The sequence below is a fragment of the Stegostoma tigrinum genome, chromosome 18 (assembly GCF_030684315.1).
Source record: "Stegostoma tigrinum isolate sSteTig4 chromosome 18, sSteTig4.hap1, whole genome shotgun sequence".
NCBI classification, from domain to species: Eukaryota; Metazoa; Chordata; class Chondrichthyes; order Orectolobiformes; family Stegostomatidae; genus Stegostoma; species Stegostoma tigrinum.
In genome coordinates, this window is record NC_081371.1 from 71,932 (window position 1) to 89,147 (window position 17,216).

The window sequence follows — 17,216 nt, forward strand, 5'->3', positions numbered from 1 at the left end:
ATTCTTTGAAGACCATGCCCATTTCCTGATCATTCATTGAGGGGTCCTATTCTCTTTCTAGTTATTCTTTTTCCTTTAATATACTTAACAAATTTCTTTAGATTCACCGTAATTTTCTGAGCGAAAGCTATCTCCCCTTTCGCCCTCCTGATTTCTTTCTTTAATATACTCCTGTACCCCCAATATACCTCCACAGGGATTACTTTGATCCCAGCTGCCTGTACTTGAGGCAAAGTACTGAATTGAAGGTTCATCACAGATCAACCTCTAAAATCAGCAGTGTACATGATAGAGTTTAATAGTGTTTAGATCTGTGCATTTCCTTGGGCACAGTAGTGTTGGCACTATATATTCCTAAATGTGGTCATGCCACCACTGTGGACTTGCCACAGTTTCTACCTAACCTGCTTAGGATTGCCAACATTTTCTGCTTTTTATTTCAGCCATCAAGCATCTGCCGCACTTTTGTTTTTGTATTCCACTTTGTATATTTCTCATGCTAAACATACTACAGTATTACTGCCTGGGGTTAAATGAGCTGACGTTCAATAAGGATTGCAAAATGGGAAATGTGTGGCACCTGGAAGGACAAGGTTCATTGTCACAACTATTAATGCAAATGGAACAATGGAGAAAACTGGGATAGAAATTAATGAGAAGGAATGACAGATGAAATTTCAGGCCAACAGAGTTAAAGGAGACTCTGAATGGTTCAAAATGTGATGTGCACTCCATTTCACAGCACATGTAAATACAAATCACAACAACAGGAAATGCACTATTGGTTAGAGTGACTGCATTGTTTGTAACTTGCGACAAGCATTTTTCTCCTCGGACACAGGAAAAGACATTACATCCTAATACATATACATAGATGAAAAACTCCACCTCTCAAACAAGTTTATGAAAAAAAAACAGAAAATGATAAATAAAACAAATGTTTTACCAAAAAGTCTAAACAACCTAGTATCTTACAGCAAAACCTACATAAATACATAAAATTACTGGGCACCTAGGATGAATGTGTTCCCGTTTGTTTAGCTGGGTCCCAAGGCATAATTGGTTCTTGTATTCTGTTAAATGCAATTCCATCTAAGCACTCTGTTCTGAGGTATTGTTGCTCAATGAGAGTGCTTTGTACATGTACAGCATTTGAAAGTATGCAGTCAGCCAGATTATAACTTGTTTTCTCCAAGAAACACACGTACACTTGGTTTAAAAAAAACTGCCAACCGTTTCCCATTCTCACACATTTTTAAACTAAAGGCCATCTTTAAATCTCATCAGAATATGCTTAATGTAAAAAAACAAAAAGTCCAATTTAAAACTGACTAAACAAGTTCCAAATCATTATTAAAAAGATGTGAAAGATTAAATACTTAACTTTTAGAAGTAATGATGTTCTTATCCTCTTGCAATATAGCTGAACAGCTATAATGTTCCCCAAGGGAGTTTTGTTGTGGAAACTTGCTTCTGCCTCCCCACTTAAGTATCCTCCTCTTAGTTTCTCTCCTGAAGCACCTTGCTCCCTTTCCACTTCCACTCCCAAGCTCCACGTCCAGCAGCATGCCATGCATTTCCAGTACCTGCTGTTGCCCCTCCTCTGCCACTATCCTTGTTGTATTGCCTCCTGTCCCACTACACCTGCTGCAACAAATAGGAGGGGCTCACTCTTACACAGACAATGGAGATTAGAACTGACTCTACCTTCACTTTCTTATAAAGCTAATCTTTAACCATATACTTCACATCAGTCCTTAACATTGTGGGTGCATGGCATTTGTGGCAGAGTGTGGTGCTCATCAGCTACATCCAGGGTCCTGTTGGAAGCCAACAACTTGACAGTACTTCCACGAAAGTCATTATGAAGAAACTAGCTGCTGTCCTTCGAGTCCTCCAGGAAGGATGTGGCAGTATAGATTCCAGGCGGGCCCTGGCCTGCTGCTCGGGTGTCAGGGGCTCCTTGCCTGGTGCATGCAGTACAAATGTAATCCTCGTTCTCTGCCATCTCAGAAGAGACACCCACGCAGACCTGGTGGAACCATTCATCACAGCCTCCATCGCACTGCACCCAATCAACCTGCAGCACACAAACCCAGTAAGTGTTATTCACAACTGAAAAGATTGGACTAGGAAGCAGGAGAATGACTGGAATGTAGGCTATTTACAAATCAAACACAGAATACTGATGGCACCCAGACAGCATCCATAGAGATAGAAAAAAATTATGCCACAGGTTTGTGGCCCTTCACTAGAACGCCAGCTACACATTATTTCTATTTTAGACTTCCAGCAATCACAGTATTAAGCGTTTCTTTGAAGATCACATTACACAGATTGAAACTATTTCAAAATTAAGAGTACTCATTGCAAATCTAATATGATTTCATAGATAAAAAGAACTTTTATAACTGTTGAAAAATAGGTTTCAGCAAAGGCACCAGGAATCTGGTGCATTGTTTAAAAAAGGGTTTCACCTTCATCTTAGATGTCAAGCAATTGCAAGTTGGATCAGGGATGGAAGCTTAGAGCAACAGGAGGAAAAGACAGTGACAGTGGGTGGGTAGCTTTGAGGAACAGAAAAAAAATGAGGGCGAGGTCAAGCTTTAACAGGGAGGGGCAGAGATGTCTTTTATGTGAACCGGGTTGGGGACTGTGGAAGAATGAAGCTGCCTGAATTAGATGACTGTCAGAGGATGAGTTTAGTCTGATCATTCATAAAGATGGCGAGCCTCTCTCGCTGTTGCTAAAGTGCAGAAGTGGAAGTCCCGTCTCCCCAAACACAGCACTTGCCATTTTAGTGGGATGAGGCAGATTCTAAGTTATATCTGTTCGAGCGCAGCTACCTCAGGCTTATCTGATTTTCACAAGTGTGATGTCTAAAACACCTTGACAGAATAATTATTGAATCTTAAGAGTTCAGAAGGAGACTATTCAGCCGGTCATGTCTGCACCAGCTCCTGAATGAGGAATCTAAAAGTTGCTGGCATTTCTTGAAGAGGGGCTGAGGTACCCTTTTGTCTACAGCCCTGCATCAGCATCATCATCTTGGAGGAGCCCTTTGAGATGGTTAAACGTAGACGTGATTTTCATACAGGTAATTGAGCGATCAATGAGTATTGCCAAGATATTTGGAACTGTTCCCCTTCAAATATATGTTTCAAAAAATGACTGGAGTGCTAAATAATGCCTATCTGTTGACATAAATCAACATTTCAGAATTAGTGCTGCAAGATTGATTTCATAACTGTTCATTATCACAAATGGTTCATACAAAACATAGAACATTACAGTACAGCAGCAGGCCTGTTAGCAAATGTCTGCACTGACCATGATGCCATTCCAAATTAATCCCATCTGCCTGTGCACATAGTCTGGGCCTCTCTTCCCTATCTGTTCATGGGCCTGTCTAAAAGACTCTTAATTTACAGTTTCACTGATGGCTGCAAGTGCTAATAGACTCTTTGAAGTGAAACTATGAATTCCAAATAAAAACCAAAAAGAACCACAGGTGTTGTAAATTGGAAGTAAAAACAAAAATTCCTGGAAAAAGCTCAGCAGGTATGACAGCATCTGTTGAGAAACAAGTCCAGACCTGATGAGCTTTTCCAGGAATGTCTGTTTTTGTGTCTATGATTTCTAATCCTTGTTTTCGTAACGAATTATAGTGAGAGTTTTGAATTAATGAGTTTTTAAATAGTGTAGTTATTAATATTAAGAAATTTTAAAATTTATTTCATTTCAGTAAGGCTCCCTAACAAACCATACTGGCTCAGTTGGCATGGTAGGTGTAAGAGTAAAAGGTGATGGGGCAGAGGTTGGCATGGAGGGTTTGAGAAGCAAAGGATGTGTGTGATGAGGCATAATTTGGCATGGACGAGGCGTGGGAAGTGTCCTTTTGGGCCTTTGGGGTTCAGAGAGTGTGAAAGCTCAAGAGCTGTTTGTTTTTTTTTTATTTCATATCTTTGACAAAGTGCCAGTGCACCAAGGTAAGCCTTCTTGCCTAGTCTACCATCTCACCCAGCAGTCACTGTTTCCAGGACTGCCTGCAACAACCCCTGGCTGCCATCTCATCAGAATGAGAACTCAACATTCCAGAGGATCCTCAACTCTGAGTTGAGACACCCAGATTCATGTCCCACCAACTCCTGTAATAACATCTTGGAACAGGTTGATTACGATACAGAAAATATTTGCATGTATTACACTAGATCTTCAATATATAAAATTCATATGACTAACAAACATCCTGCCTTGAACGGTAAAGGCAACAAATAGAAATAATATCCCAGTAATATGTGGTAAGAGAAATATTGACAAGAGTGTCATAACTGGAAGTGTGACACAATTTATACAAACAAATAAGCTAAGGTAGATGAATGTGTGATATGAATCACTCCTGAATCTACAACAGGATAACCACAAACCAACCTCTTCTCCACAGGGTCGCTGACAGTTCAACGCAGCACAAACAGCATTTTCATCCTCAGAGTCCTCTGCTGCAGACCAATCCTCCCGAGCTGGTAAAATCACTTTCTTTTCTTTCTTCTTTTCCAACAGTTTCTCCACACACTCTTTGGATTTCTCTTTTTTCTTCTTCTCTTTCTCCTTTTCTTCTTTTCCCACTTTTTTCCCTAGTTTGCTCTGTTCTTTCAATTTCTCAGGCATCAATTTCAGCTTTTTCTTTTTGGGCTTGTCAAACTTTCTCAGTTCTTTCAACTTCTTGCCATCCCCCAAGAACAACTCAGCCTTTTCTAGTTTTCGCTTTCGCTTTTTATCAGAAGAATCTTTGACTTTAATTCGGATAGATTTCTCCTCTGGGCCATCATCCTGAATACACAATTTATCAAAAGGAGTTAGAAAAAGCAATTCTGGCATCATGAAACTCAAAAATAGGGAAAATAAATGTAAAGTAAAGCTGGGAGCAGAAAAATATCACAGCATCACTAGACTTCTTTATTATCAGCCTTCCCATTTCATCTCCAGCTTGCAAGTATTCCAGGGATGAGGAACTTCAGTTATAGATTAAAAAAAACTTGGATTGTTTTGTTTGCAGGAGAGAAAGATGAGGAGACAGCAGGTATTCAAATCAAATGGGGTCTGGAAAGAGTGGAAGGGGAGAAATCATTCCAATTTACAGAAAGTTGGAGAACCACAGGGCACAGATTAAAGGCAATGGCAACATGAGGAAAAGGTTTTGCATGTAGCAACTGGTTAAGATCGGAAATATTCTGCCTGAAAATGTGGTGGAGACAGGTTCAATTGAGGCACTCAAGGGTACATGTGTGAATAGAAGCAATTTGTGGGTTAACACGACACAATGAACTGAATGGCCTCCAGGTGCAATGTAAATATTCTACTAAATCTTCCAATCTGCAAGAAGCTTGTACTTGTGTTGCTTTGCCCTGTTAGTACATTAGTTAGTTGTTCATTCTGTTATAACTTGTTCCAGACTCTAAGTGCATGGAAAATGTTTAATGATATTACTTTATACACTCCATTTTTTCAATCTTCCTTAAACATAGTTTTGATTTCCTGGTAGTTGGAAGCCCCTCATAATGAAGGTCCCCACTAATTGTATCAACTTTGACTATTTTCTTCTGCTATAGGTTTCAGAGGTTTGGCAAGGAAGACATTTATTACTACAGTGCCAAGATAAAGGTCTACACATCCTCAACTGAAAGAGAGCTAAAAAGGAAAGCAAGGGAATCCGGAAGTGGAATTTAGGGGGTACCTCCAATATATGTAGAAATCTATCCTCAGCAGGAAGGTGTGTTGCCTGCAGTATTCTCCAAATGTGCTGCGTTTCATCTAGGGTTACTTCCAAAAGGTCTCCCACCATCATCAGCTCCTCCAGCTGAACTTTTGCATTGTGTGACAGCTCAAGAACTGGGGGCTCCAAACTACGTGGCACCAATGGCGTCTTACGTGGTTGTTTCCGTGGAGTTCCAGTTCCTGAAACAATACATTGGTGACATAAAAACCAAAAGAACTGCAGATGTTGTACATCAGGAACAAAAACAGAAATTGCTGGAAAAGCTCTGCAGGTCTGGCAGCATCTGTGAAGAGAAAGATCAGAGTAAACGTTTCAGGTCCAGTTACCTTTCCTCAGAACTGATTTCTTCTTCACAGCTGTTGCCAGACCTGCTGAGTTTTTCCAGCAACTTCTGCATTGGTGACATAAAATGGTTAAAGTGAGCAACATGAATTATCCTAACATTGCTTCAGATACTAGTAATGCAAAGGGTGGGGGGGCAAGGGGTTTCTAAAGAGCTCCTGGAAGAATTATCTGGATTTTATACATTGTGTCTGATGGGAATGGAGGCATTGCTGAATTTTGGACTGGGGGATCAGGTGGGAAAAGCAGGTCAAGCATCAGCAAGGACCATTGTGCAGAGTTGTAGGGTTTGGGTGGGGGGAGGTCAATTTAAATGCAATGAATCTGGATGTGGTCCAGGTAAAATTAGAATCAAATGAATCTTGGGTAAAACTGTAATTAATCAATGGTCTCCCTTCAAGGAGACAGTTCATGACTAGGTTTTCCACTGTTTGGGAAGAAGAATAGGGCAAGTCAATGCAGAATTCCCTACATGGGTGTGATGCAAAGATGAAGCAAATAAAAAGCGTCTGACACTTGTAATCAATCTGACAATGAGAACCAGGTTGAATAAAATTCAGGAGGCAAGAGGAGAGAGAAATAAGAGCAGACAAGTGAGTGTATGAAAAAGGTCTGATAGCTAACATAAAAAGGAACGTGAATGTCTTCTATGGTATTTAAATAATCAAAGTATTGTTGAAATTAAAAGTTTGTCAGAGCTTTTCATCTTCCATTGATCAAGACCATTTGCAAGGATATAAATTTAAGGGGAAAATGAAAATTTATACCATATGAGAGTGGTGTGCTGATCAGTTGTCAAATAGTCTCTGATTAGTGGTGTTGCTGCAATAGAGAATGTGTCAGTTAATGATGATTCACAGTTAATTCTCAGGCCTCGCTTAAATTTTGAGGCGGACAACTTGATTGCTCAAGGATCACCTGGCTCTGAGACATCAACCAACCAGAAACTGGCTGAGATCTATAACATACTGCATAAATACACAGTAAACAGGTAGCGAAAGGAGGGTTGAAGAATACGGGTTGAGGACATGAATGCAGACAGATAGAAATGCACTTTGCATTTGTCTTTACCCAAAAAAAGATGATTCATGGTTGATGTTTGACATCACTTGGTAGAACAACAGTAACTTTGTGGACCACGTGAACCCTGCTACTTCTCAGTTAATTGCACTTGATGGAGATTAAGGTTAAGGAGACAGCCATTCTAGCATGGAGCTCAAGTAAACACTGTTTAACAGTGAGGGGACCATCAAAGCATACACCATTGTGTCACAACACAGAAGGCTGCCAGAGGCCAAAACATAAAAGGACAAAATTAAGACATACAACAGGGCTTTCAAGGGAAGTAAGGGTGAAATGTCGAGGCCATAATCTTTCAATCTGCCTTCAATACAGGAATGGCATCAGAGAACTGCAAATATTACACGTGTTCAAAATGGGAATGAAAATAAACCCAGCATCTTACTGGGCAAACAGTTTAACTCCAGTGGCGGGAAGGTGCTTAGTAACAACATCGCAAGACAAAAATTAACAGTTAGTGCAAAATACGTACACTCTGGAAAACCAGCACTGATTAGGAAAGATAAAACATGCTTAACTATTTGGATTGAGCTTTTCACAAAGTGAAAGATGATGAGGGTATTGTGTTTGATGTGGCATATAAACAGCATTAGATGAAATGCCACACTGTGGGCTTGTTAGAAAAGTTGAAGCCCAGAGAAGGGAAGTTGAAGGAACAATGGCAGTATGTTTCCCAAGCTGGCTGAGAGACAGAAAACTGTCAGAATTGAAGCTCTCCAGGGATTTAACACAATATCAAAAACCATATTAATACATTGACTTGGGTGCTCAGGGCACAATTCCAAAATTTGCAATCAACACTGATGTGAAGCAGGATTTATGTAAGTATTAATATCATTTTGAAAGACTTGATTTCAAACTATTAGCAAATGGGTGGTGATTATGTTTCATAATAATTTAAGAGAAATACAACCAAGCTCAGAATCTGAGATAACAAGGTGTAGAGCTGGATGAACACAGCAGGCGAAGCAGCAGCATAGGAGCAGGAAAGCTGACGTTTCTGGCCTAGGCCCTTCTTCAGAAATAGGGTAGGGGATTCTGAAATAAATAAGGAGAGGAGGGAGGCAGATAGAACATGGGTGGAGATAACGATAGGTGGACACAGACCAAAGAGGCGGGGATGGAGCCAGTAAAGGTGAGTGGAGGTAGGGAGGGGATAGGTCAGTCCAGGGAGGATGGACAGGTCAAGGGGCAGGATGAAGTTCGTAGGTAGGAGATAGGGTGGGGTTTGAGGTGGGATGAGGGGATAGGTGGGAAGAAGGACAGGTTAGGGAGGTGGGGACAAGCTGGACTGGTTTTGGGATGCGCTAAGGAGGGGAGATTTTGAAGCTTGTGAAATACCACATTGATACCATTGGGCTGCAGGGTTCCCATGTGGAATATGAGATGCTGTTCCTGCAACCTTCAGGTACATCGTCGTGGCATTGCAGGAGGCCTGGGATGGACAAGTCGTCTGCGGAATGGGAGGGGGAGTTATAATGGTTTGCGGCTGGGAGGTGCAGTAGTTTAGTGTGATCCAAGCGTAGGTGTTCTGTAAAGTGGTCCCCAAGCCTCTGCTTGGTTTCTCCAATGTAGAGGAAGCCACAACGGGAGCAGCGGATGCAGTATACCACATGAGCAGATGTGCAGTGAACATCTGCTTTATGTGGAAAGTCTTCTTGGGGCCTGGGATGGGGGTGAGGGGGAAGGTATAGCACTTCCTGTGGTTGCAGAAAAAAGTGCCAAGTGTGGTGGGCTGGAGGGGAGTGTGGTGCAGACAAGCAAGTCACAGAGTGAATGGCTCCTCAGGAAGGCAAATAAAGGCGGGGAGGGGAAAAATGTCTTTGGTGGTGGAGTCAGATTGCAGATGGCGTAAGTGTCAGAGGATGATGCGTTGGCACGAAACGTCAGCTTTCCTGTCCCTATGATGCTGCTTGGCCTGCTGTGTTCATCCAGCGCTACACCTCGTTATCACAGATTCTCCAGCATCTGCAGTTCCTACTATCTTTGAAACAAGGTCAGAAGATGCTTTCTGAACTGTCAAAAATTGAAATAGGTTGCAAAGTAGGTGAGTGCAAGTCCCTAGCAGTGTTAATGGAAGATTGTTCAGAATCAGTGCTATTAAGGCTCTTTTCAGCCCATCAAGTCTGAACCACCAAAAACACACCACCACCTACACTCGTCCCACTTATCTGCTCTAGACCCATTGCCTTGAATGTTATGACACTTAAGCGCTCATCTATTTCTAAAGGTTGTGACGCTTCCCACTTGAATTAAGCTCCCAGGCAGTGCATTCCAGATTCCTACCATCCTCAGGGTAGAAATGTTTTCCCTCAAATTCCCTCTAAACATTGTGCCTTTCACTTTAAAATTATGCCCTCTTGTTGTTGACCCTCTGAGTAAGGAGACTAAGTTGCTTTCTATTCACCCTGTCCGTGCTCCCCCCACCCCCTCCACATAATCTTCTGCTCCAAAGAAATCAACCAAAACCTATTCAGTGATACCGTGGATTTACAGCAGGGAGCATAAACACTGAAAGACATTCAGCTTACTTTTTGCTAACAACAGTCAAAAGATTTACTTGAGCTTAGAAAGACCCTTAGAAACCTTCAAAGCTTTTCAGGCAGTTTTGGAGGAGACCTGATTATCACAACTAAGTCTAGTTTCTCTCCGAGTAAGTTCTACAGGGCAAATCAGCTCTTACCTTGGAGTTATAGCTTATCTTGTGAAATGACAAAACTGGAAGCACTGGATAGAAATCAGAAATTATAAACTGATTGAGAAAGTCTAAGCTTTCAATTTTGATAGTGTTCGCATCAAAAAACTTCACAGCTCATACAGCAGACATGGAGAGAAGCAGTTAATTTGAACAAAGAGATTTGATGTAAAAGAGCAACTTCTCTGGAATAACTCACTAAAGTGATGAGGTTGGGGAATGGGCGACTTTTTTCGCGGCGAGTTCTACGATCATTCACGCTGTGTTCTATGTTTTGATACTTAAATATATCATTTTTTTTCTTTCCGGCAATAAACTTCTGTTTTATCATTCAAGAAAATCTACAGCCGTGTGTGCACGTGTTTCGGTGAACGACAAGTATATTAAATAAAAAAATGATCTGTTCAGGCCGGATTTCATTCTAGGATCAGACTTGTCCAACACTATCAGCTAAGATCATAACATAAATATTGAAATATACACAAGGAAGACAGTGATAGATGTTGACAGGGCAGACAGGCTGGTAGAATGAGCAGACAATGAGCAGAGATGGGCAGATGGAGTTCAACCTGGATAAATGCGAGGTGATGCATTTTGGAAGGTCAAATTTGAAAGCTGAGTACAGGATTAAGGATAGGATTCTTGGCAGTGTGGAGGAACAGAGGGATCTTGGTATGCAGATACATAGATCCCTTAAAATGGCCACCCAAGTGGACAGGGTTGTTAAGAAAGCATATGGTGTTTTGGCTTTCAATAACAGGGGGATTGAGTTTAAGAGTCGTGAGATCTTGTTGCAGCTCTAAAACTTTGGTTAGACCGCACTTGGAATACTGCATCCAGTTCTGGTCGCCCTATTATAGGAAAGATGTGGATGCTTTGGAGAGGGTTCAGAGGAGGTTTACCAGGATGCTGCCTGGACTGAAGGGCTTATCTTATGAAGAGAGGTTGACTGAGCTCGGTCTCTTTTCATTGGAGAAAAGGAGGAGGAGAGGGGACCTAATTGAGGTATACAAGATAATGAGAGGCATAGATAGAGTTGATAGCCAGAGACTATTTCCCAGGGCAGAAAAGGCTAACACGAGGGGTTATAGTTTTAAGCTGGTTGGAGGAAAGTATAGAGGGGATGTCAGAGGTGGGTTCTTTACACAGAGAGTTGTGAGAGCATGGAAAGCGTTGCCAGCAGCAGTTGTGGAAGCAAGGTCATTGGGGACATTAAGAGGCTGCTGGACATGTATATGGTCACAGAAATTTGAGGGTGCATACATGAGGATCAATGGTCTGCACAACATCGTGGGCTGAAGGGCCTGTTCTGTGCTGTACTGTTCTATGTTCTATGTTCTAAAATCTTATGCAGGAAAATTGGCAAAACATTAAAAAAAACTGACCACAATTCTAAAGTGGATGCAGGGCGACATTTGAATAGAATTGGAATAACGTGAACATACAAAGAACAAGAAGGGACCTCCACCATGCTATAAGATTATGGTTGATCTGATTTTAAGCACAACTCGACATTCCTAAGCACCCCCTTGATAATCAAGAAGATACCTGCCACAGCCTTAAAAACATGTAAAAATATTCTGAATCCATTGCCTTTTGAAGTTATGAACAAAGCCGTCAGAAATAAAAAAAAAAGTTTCTTTATCACTGTCTTAAATGGCTGACAGCTTATTTTTAATCTATGTCCACCAATTCTAGGTTCTCCCACGAGGAAAAATCCTTTCCTAATCCGCCCAAGACGCTTAGGATCTTATGTTTCAATGAGGTCACCTTTGACCTTTGATACAGATTCAGTCCGTCTAGTCTTTTCTCGTAAGGCAATCCACTCATTCCATCACATCCAGTAAACTTCCTCTGAACATATTCCAATGCATCAATATCTGCTGTAAACACAGTGACCAGTAACTGCACACACTGCCCCAAAATGCAGTCTCACCAATGCCTTATGTAACTGAAGAATAACCTCTCTAGACATGCATTCAGTTCCCTTTGCAATGAAACAGAACATTGTGTTAGCTTAACTGATTATTTGCTCTAAGAATAGGCAGCACCACCTCCACCATAATAATACTCAAGGCTGCATATTTAGCCCCCTACCATTGTCCTTATATGCTCACAACTGTGTAGCCAAAATCCACCCTGACTCCATTTTATAACACTGCTGATAACACCACTGTTGTAGGTCAAACAATGGCGAGAGAGAGTATGGACAAGAGACTGAGTGCTTAGTAGTAAAGTGTAGAGACAATCTCCCCATCAACATCAGAAAAATAAAGGAGCTGGTCTTGGACTTCAGGCAACGGAGTGGAGAGCACAGCCCTGTCTACATCAGTGGTGTTGAGGTAGAGATGGAGATAGCTGACAGCATCAAACTCCTGGAGTGATGATCACCAACAATCTGTCCACCTAAGATGACACGATGATTAAGAAAGAACAACAATGCCTCTACTTGCTTAGGAGGTTAAGGAAATTCAGCATGACATTAAGACTCTTACCAATCTTTACTGATGCACTAGAGAAAGCATCACAGCCTGGTATTGCAACTGCTCTTGATTTAGGATTCCCAATTTTGACCTTATGATGGACAGAAAGTTATGGATGAAGTAGCCGAAGATTTTCCAGCCTAGAGGCATTCATGCAGAAACACTCTGAAGCTGAAATAATTGACCACTAACAACCACAACCATCTTTATCTGTGTTAAGTAGGACTCCAATGAGCAGAGAGTGTTTTCTCTTCCCCAGATTACCACCTCCCCGACTTTTTGCTACAGCTCCCTTATGCTATATTCCATCAACTGCTGCATCATATCAAGAGCAGTCATGTTCACCTCTGGAGTTCAGCTCATTTGTGTATGTTTGAATCAAGGCTGTAATGAAGTGAGGCCCCAAGTCATTCCCAAAATGAGTAGGTGATAGCTGAGTAAGTGCCGTTTGACAGTACTGTTGACAATTCCTTGCATCACTTTGCTGCTGATAACAGCAACTTCTCCATTATTTCCAGACTGTGTCCACTTGCTTTCCTACTTATTGGCCAGAACATAGCCATTGCCTTCGTCTAAGTCATTCCTCCAAGTCATTTATGTAGTTCAGAAACACAAAAGGGACCAGCACTGATCCTAGTTACAGTTGCCAATGTGAAAACGACCTGTTTGTCCAACTGTTTCCCATTAGTTAACCAAAGCTTCAAATATGAATATGCAAAATGGCAGCTCTACCATAGGAATTAAAGATAGAAGTATTATAGCTTTGCTAGGAAGGGGATGAAAAGGATATTGGCTGTTTAAATACACAATTAGCTGACAGACAGAAGCAGAAAGCAGCAGTGAATGATTTTTTAGACTGTAGGGAACGGATTTGGTTTTCTCTGGTTGTCTGTTTTGGGACAACTGCTCTTTCTAATGTATATAAATGTCTTAGAGACTTTGGTATACAAAGGATAATTTCAAAGTTTGTCAATGATACATAAATGTAATGAAACGTAATAAAGACAGCAGACTTCAGAAAGACACAGGCTGATGAAACAGGTAGATACATGGCGATAGAATTTAATGTCAAAACATGTGAAGTGTGACAACGCTGTCACAGGTATGATGCAACTGGTCAAATCACTCAGCTTTAAGCAAAGCAAAGATTAAAAAGGTTATTTTGTCCTTTGTTTTTTTTTGAAGAGCGGTTGTAAAGGCAGACGTGCCAAAGAGCCTAGGGAGTAACAGTTTAACAATGGACGGGAAAATGGAGTGGGCAGTTCTCCCAGGTCAGATTTTTTTCTAGTTTTTTTAAGCAGTCGTAAGATGTTTCCAGTACCAGAAGTGTTGCAAGCTTCAGGTAAAAGGTTCTTCTGACATTCTCTGAAAACTCTCTCTGTTGTTCCATTCTACCTTTAAGAATCTGTTTGAAATTTGCCTTTTTGCCAAGGGATGTGCTTATGCAATGTTACTACATTGGAACTAATAATTAGTTAAGTTGCTGTACCAGATCAGTTCGGTTTTCCAATAGTTAAGTCACTCTAAATTCCGCTTCCTTTTGTTTGTGTTTCAACTGTAGTGTTTAAACCAACTTTGCCTCGCTTAAAGCAGAGTGGTTTGACCAGTTGCATCTCTCCTGAAACACCCACTTCACACCTGCTTTTAAAATTAGAAAAAAAATTAGGGTCTAGGCTGCCTTCTTAAAGTATTTTGGAGGTCTAGTCCATAACATAAGTGGTACATTATAGGTGGAAAAAGGAAGACAGCGCATATAAACTAAATAAACCAAGAGATTGCAAAAATAGAAGGAACGGTCACACATACAAAAATAACGGAAGATGGCAGGGCAGGTTGAGAAAGCAGTTAAAAAACGTGCACAACCTTTAGTTTGTAAATATAAGCATAAAATACATAAGAAATCATAAAATTAAAATCACATTGTATTTCCATTAAGCATCCAACTTTTGGGCAGTAAGAATGGAAGTCAAGATCTTCAAATGAATACTAAAATGGAACTACACAGACAAGGGAATTAAGGGACTTGAGAAGCTGAGACTGTTCTCCTTGGAGAGAGAGATTAAAGGGAGATCTAATAAAGGTGTTCAAAATGATGAGGGCCTTCAAAATATGATAACAGAAATTGTTTAACTGGCAGAAGGAACAATGATCAAGAGACTATTTGAATTGGCAGAAGAAGCATGAAGTAGCAAGTGGCAGGGTGGATTGGAGGAAGGAAAAAGGAACACTATTTCATTTTATGCTAGTTTATATGATTTTGAATATGCTGCCAGAATGATGGCAGAAGGATACTCAACACCACCTATAAAGAGGTGCTGAGTTATTGTGGACTGTCTGTTTCCTTTTTAGGAAAGATATCTTGGCTTTGGAAGTATTACTTCAATTTATCAGAATTAAAAGATAGACTTGCACAAATCAGTGCTTGTTAAAGGGTGATTTATTTGGAGATTTAAAAAGAAAAACAGAATGACAAGAGAGGACAGATAAAGCCCAGACAGGAAAGGCACATATAAAAGTTTGAGACAGTCAATCCAAGAGCAAAATTCGGCAATATTTCTGCATACTAAGCACAGCAGAAGTTCAAACCTCTTGTGCAAATAGCTACCAATGCTCAATCAATTATAACATTTTAAATCAGGGACTAATAAGGTGCTTGCCGTCAAGAAACATTAAATAATAGAGGAGGAACGGTGTGCGCAGTTATGTTGCGAAGTTGGGCAGAGTACTTGTGGAACAAAAACAAAAAGTTGCTGGAAAAGCTCAGCAGGTCGGCTGCATCTGTGGAGGGGATAACAGAGTTAACGTTTCGGGTCTGGTGAACCTTCCTCAGAGTACTTTTCTAAAATGCTGGTGGGGGGGGGTGGGGGGGGGGGTGGAAAAAGAGAATTGAGTCGTTCTTTTAAAACATCAGGTGATTTTTCTGTGCTTACAGATTTAAAATTGATGTCTGTGAGAAACAGCTTGAAAGCTTGCAAGTACACAGAGAGTTCCGAAATTGAAACATTTGTGTTGTAAGACTGCACAGTTAGCAGGCCAAGCAAGAGATTTTTAACTAAGACAACAAGCTTCTGAATTCAGCCAACCAATTTAAACCTGGCACTTAGATACCAAAAACCTATTAAATTTAAACCTGATGGTTTTGACAATATAGGACCAACCTTATTGTGAGAAATTGATATGGATATAAAAGGAAGTGGACAGCTGGACAAAATCCCAGAGCTAGTTGCCATCTGCCCTCATTTCTCAAGGGAGAATCGCTGGCCTACACAGGCTCCACTATGTCTTAGAGAAAGCCCTATCTAAACAACAATGGTACCAATGACACAATTAGTTAATATTCTACACAGAAGGATCAAAGGAGAATGCATGCCAGACAGAAGAATTGATGGAGAACGCGCAGAACATTCTGGAAGGCATAACCTGGCTGTAATTTCAAGAAACTAAATTCTATTTTCATATAAGTGAGACCTATATTTATTGGAACAGCATGCCATTAGAATCTTGATTTATTCAAGAATAGTTAGTAGTTAGAAGGAATTTATTCTGTTTGTTGACAGTTTAGTTAATTTGTTCGTTGTTGGAGTTCGGTAAATTAATTTTTACTTGTTGATTTTAAAGAGTGTGTCTGGGATTTATTTTGATCAATAGAAGTTGTTGAAAAGCAGGTTTTACAATTTTCCATACTCCTTTTACAGATTATAGGATGAGGTGACCTCTTTAGAGTGTTTCATTTTTAGTTTTGCAGATGACACTAAGATTGGTGGAGTAGCAGATAGTGAAAGGGACTGTCAGAGAATGCAGCAGAATATAGATGGATTGGAGTTGGGCGGAGAAATGGCAGATTGATTTCAATCTAGGAAAATGCGAGGTGATGCATTTTGGAAGATCCAATTTAAGAGCAAACTATACTGTAAATGGAAAAGCCCTGGGGGAAAACTGACACACAGAGATCTGGGTCCATTGTACCCTGGAGGTGGCAACACAGGTGGATAGAGTGGTCAATAAGGCATACGGCATGTTTTCATTCATTGGACGGGGTATTGAGTACAAGAGTTGGCAGGTCATGTTACAGTTGTACAGGACTTTGGTTCAACCACATTTGGAATACTGTGTACAGGTCTGGTCTCCACATTACCAAAAGGATGTGGAGGTTTTGGAGAGGATGCAGAGGAGCTTCACCAGGATGTTGCCTGGTATGAAGTGCGCAAGCTATGAAGAGAGGTTGAGTAGATTGGGATTAATTACATTAGAAAGACAGAGGATGAGGAGGGACCTGATTGAGGTCTACAAAATCATGAAAGGAATAGACAGGGTGAACAGCAAAAAGCTTTATTCCACCCGCCCCACCCCCGCCAAGAGTGAGGGGCTCAATTACTAGGTGTCTTGACTTCAAGGTGAGAGGGGAGAAGTTTAAGGGAGATATACGTGGAAAATTCTTTACACAGAGGGTGTTGGGTGCCAGGTACGCGTTGGCCAGCGTAAGTGGTAGAGGCGGACACGCTAGTGTCATTTAAGATGTATCTGGACAGATACATGAATGGGCAGGGAGCAGAGGGGCACAAATCCTTGGAAAATACGCAACAGGTTTAGATGGAGGATCTGGATTGGCGCAGGCTTGGAGGGCCGAAGGGCCTGTTCCTGTGCTGTAATTTTCTTTGTTTTCAGAAGGGAGGTCAACTGTCACTTGAGAACAGATTGGGTGCTCGTGTCCAGGATCCAAACAGATTTAGAATACAAAAGGTCCTAGCAGATTTAAACAAACTTGGGGATTCATGTCCCAGATCTTTAGATAAAACTTAGGTGAGAAGTGGAAAATCTATTTAACTTCAGTCGCTTGTTG

The 17,216-nt window shown here is 40.9% G+C and overlaps 1 protein-coding gene across 5 annotated transcripts in view; it reads right to left on the reverse strand.

Moving 5' to 3' along the window:
- Window positions 1–781: 781 nt before the first annotated feature.
- The window catches only part of kdm5a (lysine demethylase 5A), a 210,290-nt gene continuing 193,855 nt past the window's right edge, over window positions 782–17,216 (reverse strand). For all 5 annotated transcript variants that reach the window (XM_059652252.1, XM_048549592.2, XM_048549593.2 and 2 more), the window contains 3 exons: window positions 5,735–5,955; window positions 4,432–4,830; window positions 782–2,080 (listed from right to left, as the gene is read on the reverse strand). In XM_059652252.1, coding sequence (XP_059508235.1) covers window positions 1,874–2,080; window positions 4,432–4,830; window positions 5,735–5,955 — 827 coding nt within the window. In that variant the 3' untranslated portion in view covers window positions 782–1,873. The remainder of the gene's footprint in view (window positions 2,081–4,431; window positions 4,831–5,734; window positions 5,956–17,216) is intronic.